The 16,426-nt window shown below is 37.3% G+C and overlaps 1 protein-coding gene across 2 annotated transcripts in view; it reads left to right on the top strand.

The window, feature by feature from the left end:
• Positions 1-16,426, top strand: part of coq8aa (coenzyme Q8A, genome duplicate a) — a 30,882-nt gene that overhangs the window by 2,587 nt on the left and 11,869 nt on the right. Inside the window, exons 2-9 of one of the 2 annotated variants that reach the window (XM_053648000.1) lie at positions 4,384-4,475; positions 4,912-5,099; positions 5,676-6,008; positions 7,615-7,681; positions 9,651-9,725; positions 10,720-10,845; positions 14,993-15,078; positions 16,037-16,177. In XM_053648000.1, the coding sequence (XP_053503975.1) occupies positions 4,941-5,099; positions 5,676-6,008; positions 7,615-7,681; positions 9,651-9,725; positions 10,720-10,845; positions 14,993-15,078; positions 16,037-16,177 (987 nt within the window). In that variant the 5' untranslated portion in view covers positions 4,384-4,475; positions 4,912-4,940. The remainder of the gene's footprint in view (positions 1-4,383; positions 4,476-4,911; positions 5,100-5,675; positions 6,009-7,614; positions 7,682-9,650; positions 9,726-10,719; positions 10,846-14,992; positions 15,079-16,036; positions 16,178-16,426) is intronic. The other variant, XM_053647990.1, reaches the window with a different exon arrangement.

Consider the following 16,426-nt stretch of genomic DNA (forward strand, 5'->3'; position numbering starts at 1 on the left):
GTTTGTGCTCATGCATGACTGTCATGTTTCCGAGCTACACAAGCTCTGCTTTGTAAAGTTTGCAGGTTACAGTCTTCTACATTACATTTAATATAAAATGCCCTCCTGCCTTAGAGGATTTTGGTCGCACACTTTTTTCCCGCTGTCACGTGATGATTACGCCGCCATCTGTTGGTGACTGGGGTCATGTTATTATGGAAAGTCAAATGGGTCATTATTTGTGTGCAATGTTATGCTGTTTTAAGTTTAAAAATGCAGTTTTCTAAGCACCACTGGGTATTAAATAAACGCGTCACACACCGACCGGCTTTGAGTCAATGCCACACATTGCTTAATAGGCACATCAATATGCTCATTACAAGCTCCCCCGCTTCTGTGTTTGAGGAACATACGGCAAGTCACATCATTCAATCGGCAAAACACCAACAATGGTGAGAAGAACTTTGTTTTACAATGCAAGCAGACAATAAATGACCGCACCTGACTTCTGTTGTCTGATAATCTGATGTCCTTCACTCATTATTAAATAATGAATAATATTTATGGACAGCAGAGACAAAATCCTTACCTATTTAATCCTCATCTCGCCATCATTAGTGTTTTGTTGATTAAATGATCTGACTTGCCGTAGATTCATTCATACAATTGGCAAAACTCCAACGAAGGCGAGGTACAACTAAGTTGTAAAACAAAGTTCCTTCTCTTTGCTTTGTAATGCGCAAATCAATGTGTCTATTAAGCGATATGCGGCGTTAACTTGATGCCGGTCGATATGTGATGCTAACTTAATGCCTGGCGCCACTTGGTGTTTATTTAACACCTAGCGGCGCTATCTTAATGCCTGGCAGTGATTAGAAAACAGCGCTTTTTATTCTTAAAATGGTGTAATGATGCATGTGAATAATGACCCAATTGGCTTTCCATGTGATGGGCACAAAAGGTAATGTTGACTCTGGGTATTCTTTATTTATTTATTTATTTGTTTGTTTGTTTTTATTGCAAGAAAAGAAAACAGCACTTCATTGAAATACAATAACATAGAAAAAAAACCCAACAGCACCTCAATCAGTAAGAAAAAATATGATCATAATTCTTCAGAAACTTATTGTTATCAATGAGTTTAAGAGATTTTATAATAAGAGAAATCTCAGCAAGAAAGACATCAAATCTAGGCAAAATCTTGAGAAATTTGGTTTTGTGAGTAAAAAATTTACAATGCAACACAGAAATTAACAACTTAAGCCCTCCAAAAAGAGATTTAACCTGATTGCAATAGTAGAATAAATGAAGCAAAGTTTCTTCCTCAACTTTGCAAAATACACATAAGTTAGAGAGCTTAACAAAAGAAGCAATTTGGGAGTTGGTTGGATAGACATTTTGTAGAACCTCTCCTATTTTATTAGACATGCAAAATTTTTCAAGGAGTAACCATTCTTTCTTCCAGTGAATACTATAAAAATAATTCCATTTATACTGTGTGTATACTGAATAATGTAACAATCGCTTTGTATGTTTACTGACTCTGGGTATTCTGCTAAAGCTAGCGGCATTATGTCCCATTGTCTTGGAAACTTCTTACTCAAAGTTACTCAAAAAAACACTAGTGTTCCATTTGAGATGATACTACCCTTCTAAAATTCATACACTAGTGCGTATAGTGTAAGTGTATATTAGGTTGTTTGGGACACAATTTTGGTCTGTGCTTTCCGATGGGTGTTTTTGGAACAGAAGTAACTCAGTGAGTAAACAAGCCCCATGCCATGCGCAGACCAACTAATCGATAATGAAATTCGTTGACAACAGTTTTCATAATCAATTAGTTGTTACAGCTCTATAATGCAGCTAAACACCCTACCTAGTGCATTTGTGTAGTGTAGAATGATGCATAACACCTTTTTTTTTTATCACTTTTTTTTAAGTCACCCAACATCAGTGTCTGATCTCACTAATGCTCTTGTAGCTGAATCAACACACATCCCCACAGCCACACTCCAAAATCTTCTCAGAAGATTGGAGCTTGTTTGTTGGTGTCTCTGGACAGTGTTTTTAGCTACTAAGTTTTTACCACTGCTAATAGCTAATACGAAGCCTGGCCAATTACTTCACATTATTAAAATATTACAATTCATTTTGAAGAAAAATAAATTGTATACTGTAGTGAATTGTGTGCTGTAGGCTACATCTTGGCCATTACTTTTACTCATCTGAACTAAAAACGCTGGACGGAAGCTACATACCCACAAGAGATAACAGTAGTGCTCGCTCCACACCCACAAGAGAAAAACTACAAGCGACAAGAATGACTTGTTGCTCACTGGTGTGAAAACAGAGTCAGACTACTGCTAGAAATAATTTGCAAGATTACACAAGGTTGTGCATTGCTATCTTTAAAATGGCAGCTAAAGTGGAAATTTATGGCACTTGCAAACATTTCAAATTATGGACTCAGCAGTACATGTTAACTTGTGATCTGCTTTCAGTTGTTTTTTGTTGGGTTTTTTGTAAACCTTGAGCACTGGTTAAAAATTTGCCATCTAATACATAGACAACTCCGTAGATCCGAGCAGTAATAAGGTCTTGATTTGTGCCACCATTACATCACAGCTGTATTGTACATGTACATATCTAGGCCTAACAAAATGTTGCCTATCTGCTTTGTTTACATATTTTTTGCCAATGTCTGATAGGTGAGGAGCTTAGGTGTGTTTCCTTCCTGGCTTTTGGCTTTAGCTTTTGTGCAGGTATGTGCTGTTCAAGTGAGATTGTGATTGAATTACATGGCAAATCCAAACAGCTTGATTATGGCAATGTCAATAAGAAAATGTTAAGAATTTCTTTCTTCTTGTAAGTGCATGGTTATCATTATTGATAGTGACTTGATAAAAACAACCCTGTCTGTGAGTTGGCTCTGCAAATACCATAATCCTGTGCTATGAGAATAGGAGGAAGAGAGGCGTTTTCCCTTGCTGGTGTTTTGATTGGCTGTTACTATTCTGTGGTTTTCTGGTTTAACTAAGCTACCGTGATGTCGGCATGACTTGCCTAATCTCTGCATCGTAAGACGCTCTGAATGTGTATAGTACGTGTTCAGTCATGCCACTTGGCTGAAGAAATGATTCCTGTAGCAGAATGCAAGTTCATGCCCAAATCCCAGACACTTGTCAAAAAATGTTTAAGGTTGGTGTACAAATGCACTCTTAAAACAGTTGTGTTAATTTTTAACACACCTGCGTGTCTAGTTAAGGACAACACATTTTGTGTTGCTTTCAAGACAATCACATTTAACACATGCTGTGCGTTAGTACATTTCCACACAAAGATGTGTTAAAAAAATAACACGGTTGTATACTTTTTTCCTCCTACAATTATCCTAAAATGCAATTTGTTTGTATGGTAAAATGCAACTAAAATGCTCACAAAATAAACAAACAATTGCATGAAATTCAGGTGACATTTATTTAAATCCTTGACGTTAAAATTTTCTTACAAATCTCCCTGCCATCTGGGAAGACAAGAGTCCCACTGCCTTCCATTTGAAAAGCTTACAATTTTGTTAGCTACAAAATATGGACAAATGTCTTTGGGCTTTAACTGAGAAATTGCATTACAGAATCCCAAATTGTGTAATTTTGGAAATGTGACCTTCACTCTGCTAATGAACAAATAGGAGCTAGCTGTAGACTCACCAGGAAAATCTAGCTAATTTGCGAATATTTATTTCCCCAAATTTAGCACCTCACCGCCAATTTTGCACACAACGTAATTAAGTCAGTCAGCATTATAGAGATAGTGGAAAGCAGTACAACCTACTGTAACTCCCAACCTCTCTTTGTCACATTAACCTTGTGAATAACTTTTGGTCTCGACATTACTGAGCTAGCTAAGTTCCGTTAGCCACTGACTGTCTGTACCGGTTAACCAGCATTAACATTCGCCGAATACATGAATAAACATTGCCGTAACCCATCCTCCTAATGTGAATTACTACAGCATGCCTTGTCCAAAACACTTGCTACATGTAAGTAACATTAACTCATTCTCTGTATTACATTGTGGTGAACAGCTGCAATGCTAGGTTATGGGTAACTTTCAAAAAGGTAATCTTTTGCAATGAACAAATGCTTCAAGTGGTTTCCCCAAATTCAACTAAAAATGCAATTTGTAATGATTTCTCCAGATTCAAAATTATTCAACCCCTTCATGGTATGCATCTTTAGTACTTAGTAGAGTGCCCTTTTGCTGTTCTGACCTGCTGCAAATGAGATGCATAGCTTCTGGCAGCGTTCCTGAGGAATCTTAGCCCATTCCTCATGAACAATGGCCTCCAGTTCAGTAATATTCTTGGGTTTGTGTGCTGCAACCGCCTTCTTCAAATCCCACCAGAGATTTTCTATGGGGCTGAAGTCAGGTGACTGTGATGGGCCTGTAGAATCTTCCAGGACTTCTTCTGCAACCAAGCCTTGGTGGAATTTGAGGTATGCTCTCTGATCATTGTCCTGTTGGAAGGTTCAATTACGCCCAAGCTTCAGCTTCCTCACAGACAGCATGACGTTTTCTAGTAGGATTTCCTCATACTTCAATGAATCCATCTTGCCTTCCACACGCTGCAGACAATAAACCTGATTTGCAATGGGGGTTGAATAATTTTTATTGCAACTGTTTGATTGCAATTGTTTAAACAATCATTCTAACAGGACACACCTGGGTCTTTATTCGTGCGCTTAAGTAGCTAATCAGCTCTCCATACTTTTTATGTTGGCTAACATTTTTTGGCTTAAGTTTAATATCTTTTGCACCCAGTGGTTTTGATCCCCCCCCCCCCCCCATTAATGAAAAAATACAACACTTGCCTAGCTGTAGCTGAATATCGCTTTCTGATACAAGTGACACTACATTTGTTAATTATTACAGATTGACTCTCCTAGGAGTGAGGCAGTGCCATGGCGAGCGACATAGTCCTGCTAATGAAGGGTCTGGCCAAGCTGAGCCAGGCAGTGCTCGAGACCCAGGCGAGTGCCTTGAAGAGTGGAGGAGCCGTGACACAAAGCATGAAAATGACAGCAGAGCAGGCCATGAGTGTGGCCATGCATAAAATACAGGTAAGTTCTGCTCCATATAGTCCACCTGAATTAATGAGGTAATTTTAATCAGGTTCTTCATTGCCATTGAGTGACTAAAAACAGTAAATAACAAATAATAATCTGTTCTTCCACCATGTGGGTTATGGGATCTCATAAAGCGGGTACAACCACTGAGCTGTAGTTTCAAATAAAAGTACTGCTTTTTTACGGTAAACCAGAGGTCTACACAATCATCACCAGCTCATCTATTTTGTCTTAAGCTTTGAAGATGCTCTAGTGTCGGATTTCTCCCAATTCCATTCATATATTTCTACAAATCTGGGATGCACATAAAAGCTTTAATTAGTTTACAGTAGCACATAAAGATAGGGTTGATGACTTGTTTTTATGTTATGTAGCTATCAGGAGATAATAAGATCTTTTGAAATGATCATAACTGCTGTACTGTCAGTATTATTAAAGTTTATGAAAGTCTCTGTATAAATGCTGAGACAATGTCGCACACAAGAGCTCTTCCGTTGCATTTGCTTTCATTGAAGTTGTGGTGTTCTTTTAAAATGACCTTTTGCTTCTTCTGATCTGTGATGGATGCAGGAATTCACCGGCCAGCAGCAAAGTGTGACTGACTTCAGCACAGGCATGGATGATAAGTATGATTTTTCCAGTGAGGAGGGCTACAGTGAGGGCGTGACGCAGATGGAGCAATCTGATAACACATTCACGGATGACAGTGTGGATGGTGCTAGAACATCCTACCACTCAGTAGGCAAATCAAATGTTTTTGAACACTTTAAGGATCCTACGAAGCAGTTCACAGGGACTCGCTCGTATCACCAGGATCATTCGTCTGTAGGTGGGCTCACGGCCAAAGACATCAACAAAGCCAGGGAGGCCAAGCAGAGCATCAGCAAACCCCATAAACAAATGGTAAACAATGCTGATCTTGTAGCCCGGTGTCAGTTGAGTAACCGGGCTGTGTTTAAACAGTGTAATGTTGCAGTTTTACTTGGAAAGTGGATTTAGTTTGTGCCAGAAGATTTAGTTTAGTTGTTGTGGCAAAACAAAATGGAAAGCTCATTACTTTGTACCTTTGTTTGAGTCTTATGTATAACTTGTTTTCCTTAAACCATCAACACTGTTTACTTTCTTAAGGTTGAATGGGCCTCGTTTATCAGTCTGGGTACAAGCTGATTTATTTGAAATCATTCATAGTAATCGTTCATTTGTTATTTGTGAAAATCCTGCAATTTCTGAAAAATGTTCATTCCCTTTTCGTGCTCCTGAGTGTGTGCAAGTTTACACAGGAAAAGACTAACTAATGTCAACCTTGGCTTCAAATCATGTAAATCGAGACATATTACTGCACTAGGGCCGGGTGATATATATCGATATCGTGAGACATGATAGAAATGTCCTCAAGTATTGTGATATGATATTTCTGTCATATCGCCCAGCCTTATACTGCACTTATATATATGGATCACACTGTCAAGTTTAAATATCTTGTGTATTTTCTTTACACACACACAAATTGAATGAAACTTTTGTGAAACCCAGTTGTTTCATATTAGTGGCATTAGCTAAAGTAATGTTAAATTAAAAATCAAATTAAAGAAAGCAGTCAAACGAAAACCCATCAATTAATAAAAATAAGACTTGTCATTAAATTGTGAATGCAACTGTATAAAAGGAGGAAGTGCTCAGGTGGTGTGCAAGTCGGTCGCGTTTGCCATGTCATCTTCTTTTAATGCTGTGCAACACTTTATTTGAGCCATCAGAGATCGATAAGTGACGATCTGGTATGTCTCAAGCTGCAATGTGATGTATACCTAGTGTACCTAGTGTGCTGCAGACCATTCGCATACTTATTATGCTTTTCTAACACGATATCAGGAAGGGTGAATAGGACTTTGACGGAGAGTACCCGAGACACTTGGCTTTAGAAACATAGCAGTTTCTCTGTGTGTTGTGCTTGCTGTCCCACGATTACCTGGGTACAGTGTAGATTTTTGGTGTTTTTCCCCCTTCCGTTTTCATGTCAAACACTTTCTGTTCAAATCGAATTCATCTTTTCCGTAATTTGGTTTCAGGTGCACTGTTAAATATTATATTTTTTATTAGCATGGATGTGAATGAAAATAACTTTTACTTCTACCTTTGAGAGTCTATTGTTTGCCTTTTGCTCATTATTTCAGCTCTGTGAGTTTTGGTGGATTATTATTATTTTTGCCGTTTTGTGGCCATCACCAAAGGCAAATCAACTGTGCCTTGCATGTTCCTGGTAGAAAATCAGCATTTTCGTAACTTTTGTAAATCCTGCAGACATTTTTAGTTCAGTTTGGTTTACACAAACTTTTACACACGACTTTACTGAAAGATTGATAAATGAGGCCCATTGTTGAGGAAAAATATGTTGCATTTTCAACTTTAGAGCTTCACAACCTTCAAGTGCTGTATTTTTTTTGATAAGATGTCGTAAAAATGCAGTTCTGTCCCTTGCTAGACATTAACGAATGCTCTGTTCTGCTCTTAGCTGAGCGAGAGAGCAAGGGAGCAAAAGGTTCCTGTGACACGGCTGGGAAGATTGGCAAATTTTGGAGGTAAGTGAATTTTATTGATGCAAGAGAGGCCTGTAGGTCCTTAGGCGTTGTCCTTGGCTCTTTTGTGACTTTCTGGATGAGTAGTTGCTGTGTTCCTTGAGGAATTTTGGAAAGTAGGCCACTTCTGGGAAAGTTCACTACTGTGCCGCAACCTCAGCTGAGCTACAAGTATATGTTTGTGTGTATCTTGTGTATTTCTGTTTGAGTGTAATACCTGAATGCTAGGCATTTTATTGCTTGGTGTTTGAAAAGTTGAAGATGAGGTGTTTGCAGAGTACAACCCCAATTCCGAAAAAAGTTGGGACAGTATGGAAAATGCCAATAAAAACAAAGAGAAGTGGTTTGTAAATGTACTTTGACTTGTATTTAAACAAAAAACGTATAAAGACAAGGTATTTGATGTTTTACGTAATCAACTGCATTTTTTTTTTTTGAAGATTTATTTATTTATAACGTTTATTTTGAAATTGATGCATGAAACACGTTCCAAAAAAGTTGGAATAGGGGCAGTTTAGGACTAATAGCCGTCGTGTTCTTCAGGCCAGAGAAGAAAAGGACTTTCCAAGCTGTTATCAGCGTCAAGTCCATAAGCCAGCGATTGTCATGGTATGGGGGTTTGTCGGTGCTTATGGCATGTGTAACTTGCACATCTGTGAGGGCACCGTTAATGCAGGAAGATATGTACACATTTTGAAGCAACATATTCTGCCATCCAGAGCAGGACAACGCTAAACCACGTTCTGCCCGGATTACAAGCGCGCAGGCCTTATGATTACACTACATGCCACAGTTGATAGAATTTGTAAAATTTGTTTATCATTTTCTTTTTCAAGTACATAGGATTCCCGTTTTGGTTTATGCAGGACATCTGATAGGAATTTTACAGCCCCGTTCTATGATAATGCTGTTATAAACTTAACATTTTTTTTTTACGTTATTTATTTTATCAGCATACAAGTGTGCAGCAATGAAGTAGAAAACATTGTTCTTGTTTTCGGAACATTTCTACATACACTTAAAATATCCTATATCTAATACTTACTATTTCTTGAGTAATTCCCCTTACTTTTACTCAGGTATGGTGTAATCTGTGCGTTTCGGACTTGGCAAATGCGCAAAAAGTTGTAAAAGTTGTTTGTTTTTGGAAGTAACATTTTTTTTTACTGGAGTACAGTTATTGGTTGCTCAAGCCATATAGGACATTGTCTAAGATGGATGTAGAGCTTAAGTCATGCTCTTTGTCCCACACTTCAGTTGTCCTCTGAAGTGTTCCATCGTTACATCTGGAGTGAATTCGTCTGCCTTGCCCTCAGTGTACCCATGATATTCTCTGGATCCAGAATAAAGCCCTTACTGAGGATGAATGTGGAAACTGTAGAGCAACAGAAATGCTGATTTGTTTGAATGCCTGTTTTTTAAAATACTTTTTTATGGTGACCCACATTTCAATATTTGCATTCGGATTCAAGTAAAATGGGAGAAAATGGAAAATGTAAGCTGTTTAATTGTTTATTTTTTTTATAGTCAATCCTTTGTCAAAAGTTGAATTCGGAAGCAAGTGCAGATCTTCAAAACAGTTTAATAAACAACCAAACAAAGACGCAAAGACAACTAGGCAAAATACTGTGGCTAAGGCTAAACATAAACTATGAAATGGAACATGGTACAGGGACAAAGGTCAAGATAGACAATACATAAGACCAGGAAGCAGTACAAACAGTGGCTATATATAGGAGTACTCCTTAAACAGAAACGTGATACAGGTGCAGGTGGTCATGTGACACTGATGTAGTATGGTGCAGTGGCTGCTGGGAAATGAAGTCCAGTGTTACCTCCTTGATATATGACACTTTCCCTAAATTGTGGTCATTAAGGATAAAATTCATCATATGGATTTGACAGTTCAGTGTTATCCTGTTTAACATATGCAGGACTTGTGTAAAGCTTCTCCTCCTTGTGTGTGTAACAGGTCTTGCAGTGGGTCTAGGCATTGGAGCATTGGCTGAGGTGGCCAAGAAAAGCCTGCGTCCAGAAGAAAAGAATGGTAAGGACAGGTTAATGTGGTATAGAGAGATTTTTTTTTCTTTTCCTTTTCTGGACATCACTGATTAACTCGTTGATTCTCAATTACAGGACATGGTATTAAATGTGAGAGATTATTTATCTATCTATCTATCTGTCTATCTATTTATTTATTTATTTACAAGAGAACTACTATAGCTAAACATTTCACAAATTATACGAAGAGATTTCCTAAACCATACTGAAAGCCTTGCAAGTGAACCTGCTTCTTGTGCAATCAGGTTCAATGATTTACAGCTTTATAGTAAATAGCAACCTACTGCCGTAGTACAAAAGTACTAAGTTGGTTCCGAAAAAGTTGGTTCAGTTTTCAGTAGAGGGAAAGATTCTTAAGAGAATTTAGAAAGACTACAAAGGATTATTATTATTATTAGTAGTAGTAGTAGTAGTAGTAGTAGTAGTAGTATTAAGTAGTAGTATACTTTCTCATATTCCACCTCCAAATGACCAGCAGCTGAAGTCAGATACCACATCTGACTGTTAATGAGAGTCCGTGATTAAATGTTGAACTGGTGTTATAGTTAGTTTACTGATGAAAGGTTTTTACCCCCATTGATTATTTCTTTTTTGGCTCTTTTGCAATATCAGATTTAAGTATAGTAGTATGGGATTTTTTTCTGCTTCTTTTGAAGTGACTCTACAGAAATACATTTAAATACTATTTTAATAAATAAACTATTTAAATGTCTCAGAATTATTAAAAATTTTTTTAAAAACCCACTCAATTAAGTATTCACCCCCTCATTGTAGAATTTGCAGAATTACACATTCCCTCCGTACACATCAATGACTCGTATATGTATCGTACATATAACTGTGTGCTGTAAAGTTCCTTGTTATTTGGGCATTGGTTTCTTTTGCAGTTCTTGTAGTGTTGCCCAGACTCTAACAATTCTGTTAAGTTATATTTTAAAAACATATTGTTGAGTATTCATTTGTATAATCTCTCCTCCCAGGAGACAAAAAGGCTGTTTTAGACTCCAGCCCATTCCTGTCTGAGGCCAATGCAGAGCGTATTGTCAGGACACTGTGTAAAGTGCGTGGAGCGGCACTCAAACTGGGACAGATGCTTAGCATTCAGGGTGAGTGAATATCTTTTATGCGTAATACTTTTATGTGTTAGGAAGACCTCACCACATCATAGTCTTAACCACACTCAAGATTACTGGATGTTACACTTTATGACCCCTACTCATTTTCACTGTCTTGGCAGCCATGAGTCATGTTCATCCTTAACATTAAGGTGACACACTAAACTCTGCTACTAGCTGCTTACATCACTGGCTGGCGAGAGCATTATTATTGGTATTCACACTTGGAATAGAAGGTCAGCATTACTGTTGGTTACTTCATGGGTTAAAATAAGTATCTCATACAAGTTATAAGTCTGTGGTTTTGTTTTAGTGTTTTTGGTAAGATCCAAATGTGATATAAATGTCAGTTATTTCCTTAGGCACCTACAGTGTCTTAGTTTGTTTGTGTGTGGGAAACCGAGAGCTTTGCTGTCTCTCATCACCACCCGTCTTGACGTCTGGCACAAGAAGTCTCGCAGTCTGCTGACACATTGTAGCTTCTGATTGATGAAAAAAGACATGGCAGTAGTAAATGGTAAATTGCACATGGCTGGCATTATCTTTGAACAGTTGTCAGTTAAACTTGCAGAACAGACTTAAGCTAAAAATAAGCGAGCAGCCATGCAGAGAAGCTTCACCTTTCACTCTGAAGTGCTGCGAGGATTGTCAGTTGCTCACAATAAGCACAGATGGCTTGTAATAAACAAATAGCTGAGAGATGTTCACATAAACTGTTTTAAGTTTCTCTCTCGCTCTCTCCCTCTCAACCACAAAGGTCATCTTGGATGATTAAAGCAAAAGTGTCACAACATAAAGAAGCATAAATATGGATATACAGCCTTGTAGGGGTATAAGGATGCACTGCGGTCACAAATTTTTTCAATTCAGAATACTGGCTTTCATGATTTTGATTCGATTCTCTGAATATTTTGAAAAAATTTGAATGAAGAAAAATTATGACTGAAAAGACTCCTTATTTAGTTCCAAATCATAAACGATTCAAAACAATGTCAGTTTTTGTCTGTATAAAACAAAATAATCAAAAATTGCTCTGAACAGAGGTAAATGTACTACAGGTTCACCTTATTTTAAAAATAAATAAATCAACTTATAAATTCTCCCTAGCAGAAATAGCCCCGTAGCAGATCTAGAGCTCCAAAGTCGCCTAAAATGGCTGATTTCTGCTGACTTTGGTGTTTTCAAAATAGAGCTGATCAATACTAATCGATAATAATCTTTTATGAAAATCGTTGTCAACGGATCTCGTTATCGATTAGTCGGTCTGCGCGCAGCACGGGGTACATTTACTCACTACGTTACTTTTGTTCCGAAAACACGCTTCGGAGAGTAAATACTAAAGTTGTGTCCCAAATGACGTACTATACACTTAGACTATGCACTGTGTACTCTACCGTCTAGTGTATGACGTTTAGAAAGGTAATATTGCCTCAAATGGAGCACAAGCGTTTTTTTTTTTTACTAACCGGAAGTATAAGCCGCTTCCTAGTCGACGGCGCATAATGTCAAATGCATGTAATGCAATGCCGCTAGCTTTAGCAGATACCCAGAGTCAACAACAACGACAACAACTTTCTTCAGTTTACTGTTTATATACTTATTATATACTTGGTTTATATTATATATAAGTATTTATGCATTATTTTTTATGGCTGCACAAAAAGCAAATTAACTGGTGTGTGTCTGCATGTATTGGGTTCTTTTCAGTCTTATATAATTGGACAAACAGTTGTGTAAAGTTTGAAGTTTATATTTGTAACACTCAGTTTGTGGATTTTATTTTAAATAAACGAACAAATGGTACTGAAAGTTTGCCCCCCCCAATCCGATTAATCAAAGGGGAAAAAAGGACCAACTAATCGATTATGAAAATAATCGTTAGTTGCAGCCCTAGTTTGAAACATACTTAAGAGCTCTTTTTAACCGTTATAACTTGGTCCTGTAACCGTATAATGTATAAAGTTTGTCGGTCGTTGAAATCTGGAGCTATCAGACTTCACAAGTGCATATGATCTTTAGGCTCTCCATGAAAGAACACGATCATGTGTCCAGTGTGCTCTGTCCATATTTTAACTGTATGGGATGTGCAGATTGGGACCTCTGGTGTTCAAAGATTGCAACTGCATTGCATAATTAATAGAATCGCACATTTCCATGATGCACATGGTCACATGATGTTACACCCATAGAGCCTTGTTTATGCCTGACATGCTCAAGCAATGCCAACTCCTATAGAGCTTGGAAGCTGACAAAAATGTCTGCATCTGAATTTTGTATATTTAAATTATAGACACATTTAAATAAAAAAAAGTAATTAAATTTTTTTTTTCCCTTGGTGTATTTAGTAAATGTACACTTTTGTCTCACTCGATGTTTAGTTTACGGTTATTTACATTATTTTACCAAAATATTCCTCAGGGCATGTTTATCAATCTAATCCTAATTTCATGGTGAACAGTGAACAGATTTCGGCAGTATCGTACTTACCACTTCAGTTTATCAGTTGATTTGTATTCTAGATAATTAACTTTTTTAATTTGTGTTGATCTTGTAAAAAAAACAAAACAAAATAATAACATTTGGCTGTACTTGTTGTCCCTGAAGTTCTTCTTGAAAGAAAGTATGATGCATGAATAATGCATAAATTGTATGATTAATTGTTTAATTAATAATATCTCTGGAGTGAGATATTTAAGTAATAAATTAATAAACACATTTAACTTTTGCCCATTTCTTTCACCTGTTTTAGTAGAGCAGTGGATTAAGTCCTACAATTTTAAACTTGGTCCTATATTAATGTATGTATGTGTGTATATTTCAGTTTTTGATTTTTAATTCATTTAAAAATGAATTAAAAATCAAAAATATTTTTTAAAACATGTTTTCACTTCATCATGATGGGGGATTAAGTGTAGATTGATGGGTAAAAATGGCAATTATATCCAATCGAAACACAATTAAGTGTGCAACATGAAAAGGGGTGTGAACACTTTGATTTCACTGAATATCAAATGCATGTATAAAATATTTAGGGAAGGTTTTAGGTAATTAAACTACATTAATATTAGCTTGCTGGTAAAAGCTAGCTGTTTAATAGGAATAAAAACTTTAGCTGCAGTGACCTCATTACTGTTCGAATCTTCCATTTTAACTCCATTTAACTCTGTTTGTTCTCTTCACTTTTTCACAGCGTGATGCTGTGATTGAGAGTTCAAGCACTGTGAAAGTGTCTACTTTTCCCTGGGAATCCTGAATGTGACACCTGTGGCCTAACTTACAGAACATCTTTACTTTTCATATTTGAATTTTTGAGATTATAATTTAGAGTTCTGAAAACTGTAACCTATTATTTCTCATTATTTTATATGGCTTAAAGGGTAATCGTTTCGCTAGCAGGTTCAAACCAAAGAAATAAACATGACCAAAGATTTGCGTTTATTAAATACTTCACAGAAAAAAGGGATTGAATTTAATGTATGTATACTCTAACATATACAACATTCATATTCAAACACTTTGGTCAGATTAATGGCTCAACAAACTCAAGGCTTTCGTTTAAAAGAAATGCTCAACAGTTTTTGCTTCAGCTTTTACATTCTAGTGTGTGCACATGTAGATATACGGGTGTCTGGTGCGCTGTCACTTTAATTTGCTTTTCATAGCATTGTGTGTAACATTTAAACCCTAAATGGTGACAGTGAGAAGGAAAACATTGTGATGCACATGGAGAAATTCGAATGAATGAATGTGGGGAATGTATGAGGATTATGTAAGTAGTAAATAGAGGTAATTAAACGTAGCCAGTGGTGAAACCAGTGGATTGTCTGTCTATGGAAGTCCTTTGCTTGCCCAGCAGATGAAGGATTTTGTCACAAACATCCTGTCCATATTCAGTTACTTATCTATGTAGAGGTCGTAACTACTGAGCATAATATACACCAGAGAAACATGAGGTTGGGACAAAGGTCCTTTATCAGCTGTACAATCACTTTTACTACCTTTCCCTTTATTACTGAAAGGCAAATCTTCAGATTTGGATATGCACATTTACTATATACGCTATAAAATGTGTAGTATGAGCAAGTGTTACAAACAAAACATGAATATTTTTGTCTTTTATGTTTCTTTTTCCCCCTAGACGATGCTTTCATCAATCCTCACCTATCGAAGATCTTTGAGCGGGTCCGTCAGAGTGCAGACTTCATGCCCATCAAGCAGATGATGGTACACACTGTCTGAGCACAACAATCACTTCAGTTACATTACACATTGAAGCATACGTACTTTTAGAACATGTCCATCAGTGTTTCCCACAGATCCGATACATGTATCCGATCTCAGAGTTCCACCACCCATAGATATTAGAAATAACAGACAGTTTTATTTATTGGCAGTTTTCAGGTGATCTGATGATCTGAAAAAAAAAAAAACCATCTGATGCAATGTGACATGACAAAATGGACAGCAGTCATTCATTGGCAAAAGAGCTGCCAATTTCCAGTGACAGTGTTATCATTTTTATATTACTGTTGTAGAAGCAACAATAATGTGGGGCAGTGGTGGCTTGACAGTTAAGGCTCTGGGTTACTGATCGGAAGGTCGGGGCTTCAAGACCCAGCACTGCCAGGCTGCCACTGTTAGGCCCTTGAACAAGGCCCTTAACCCTCTCTGCTCCCGGGGCGCTGTATCATGGCTGACCATGTGCTCTGACCCCAACTTCCTGACATGCTGGGGTATGCGAAGAAAAAAGAATTTCACTGTGCTGTAATGTATATGTGATCAATAAAGACTCATTATCATTATCATTTATGGGATTGTTGGTGACCTTTTAGTAATGGTCATATGCTTTGCTATACCCTCAACGTGTGCGGTAAGTACACAAATATTAGGAACTCCACTGATGGACTATCCCTGTATCGTGCACGTCAACATAGTTATTTGCTAGCAACCAAACTCCCAGACAATTTAAAAAAAAAAAATCCTTCCAAGCATTAATAGGAAAAGAGAATACCAGCATTGGACAAAATGTACTTGGATACTTCTCAATATTCCTGGCCACAAGGTATCACCTACATGTGGGAAACACTGGTGCTGAATATTTCCAGAATGTTTTACATTAGATAAAGTATTTCAGTCATATAAAAACCTACAGAGGATTGTGTATACCATAATCTGTGTATAGAAAGCTCTGAATAATGACCTGGGCCCAAACTGGAGGGACAAACTGGAGATGTTCGAGGAGAGACCCTTCGCCGCTGCCTCCATCGGGCAAGTGCATCTGGCCAGAATGAAGGATGGCCGAGAAGTAGCTATGAAGATCCAGGTGAGGGGCAAGCATTTAAGGGTTAATAGCAAACTGACAAAGTTAGGTTGTAAAAGCCTACTTAAAAGTGCAAGTAAGTAAATAAGGAAAGTAGGGGTTCAGTTAACATCTTCTCAATGAAACAAGTACTTACTGAAAGTGAATGAAAGCTTATGTATTTGTTAGGTTTTGTTATAATGCTTTGTCTAGTGATGCGGAAAAAGTAGTTGAAAATCTGTTATGAAGTTAAAACATGCTCTGGTAGAAAAT

This window comes from Ictalurus furcatus, chromosome 2 (genome assembly GCF_023375685.1).
Source record: "Ictalurus furcatus strain D&B chromosome 2, Billie_1.0, whole genome shotgun sequence".
Lineage (NCBI taxonomy): Eukaryota > Metazoa > Chordata > Actinopteri > Siluriformes > Ictaluridae > Ictalurus > Ictalurus furcatus.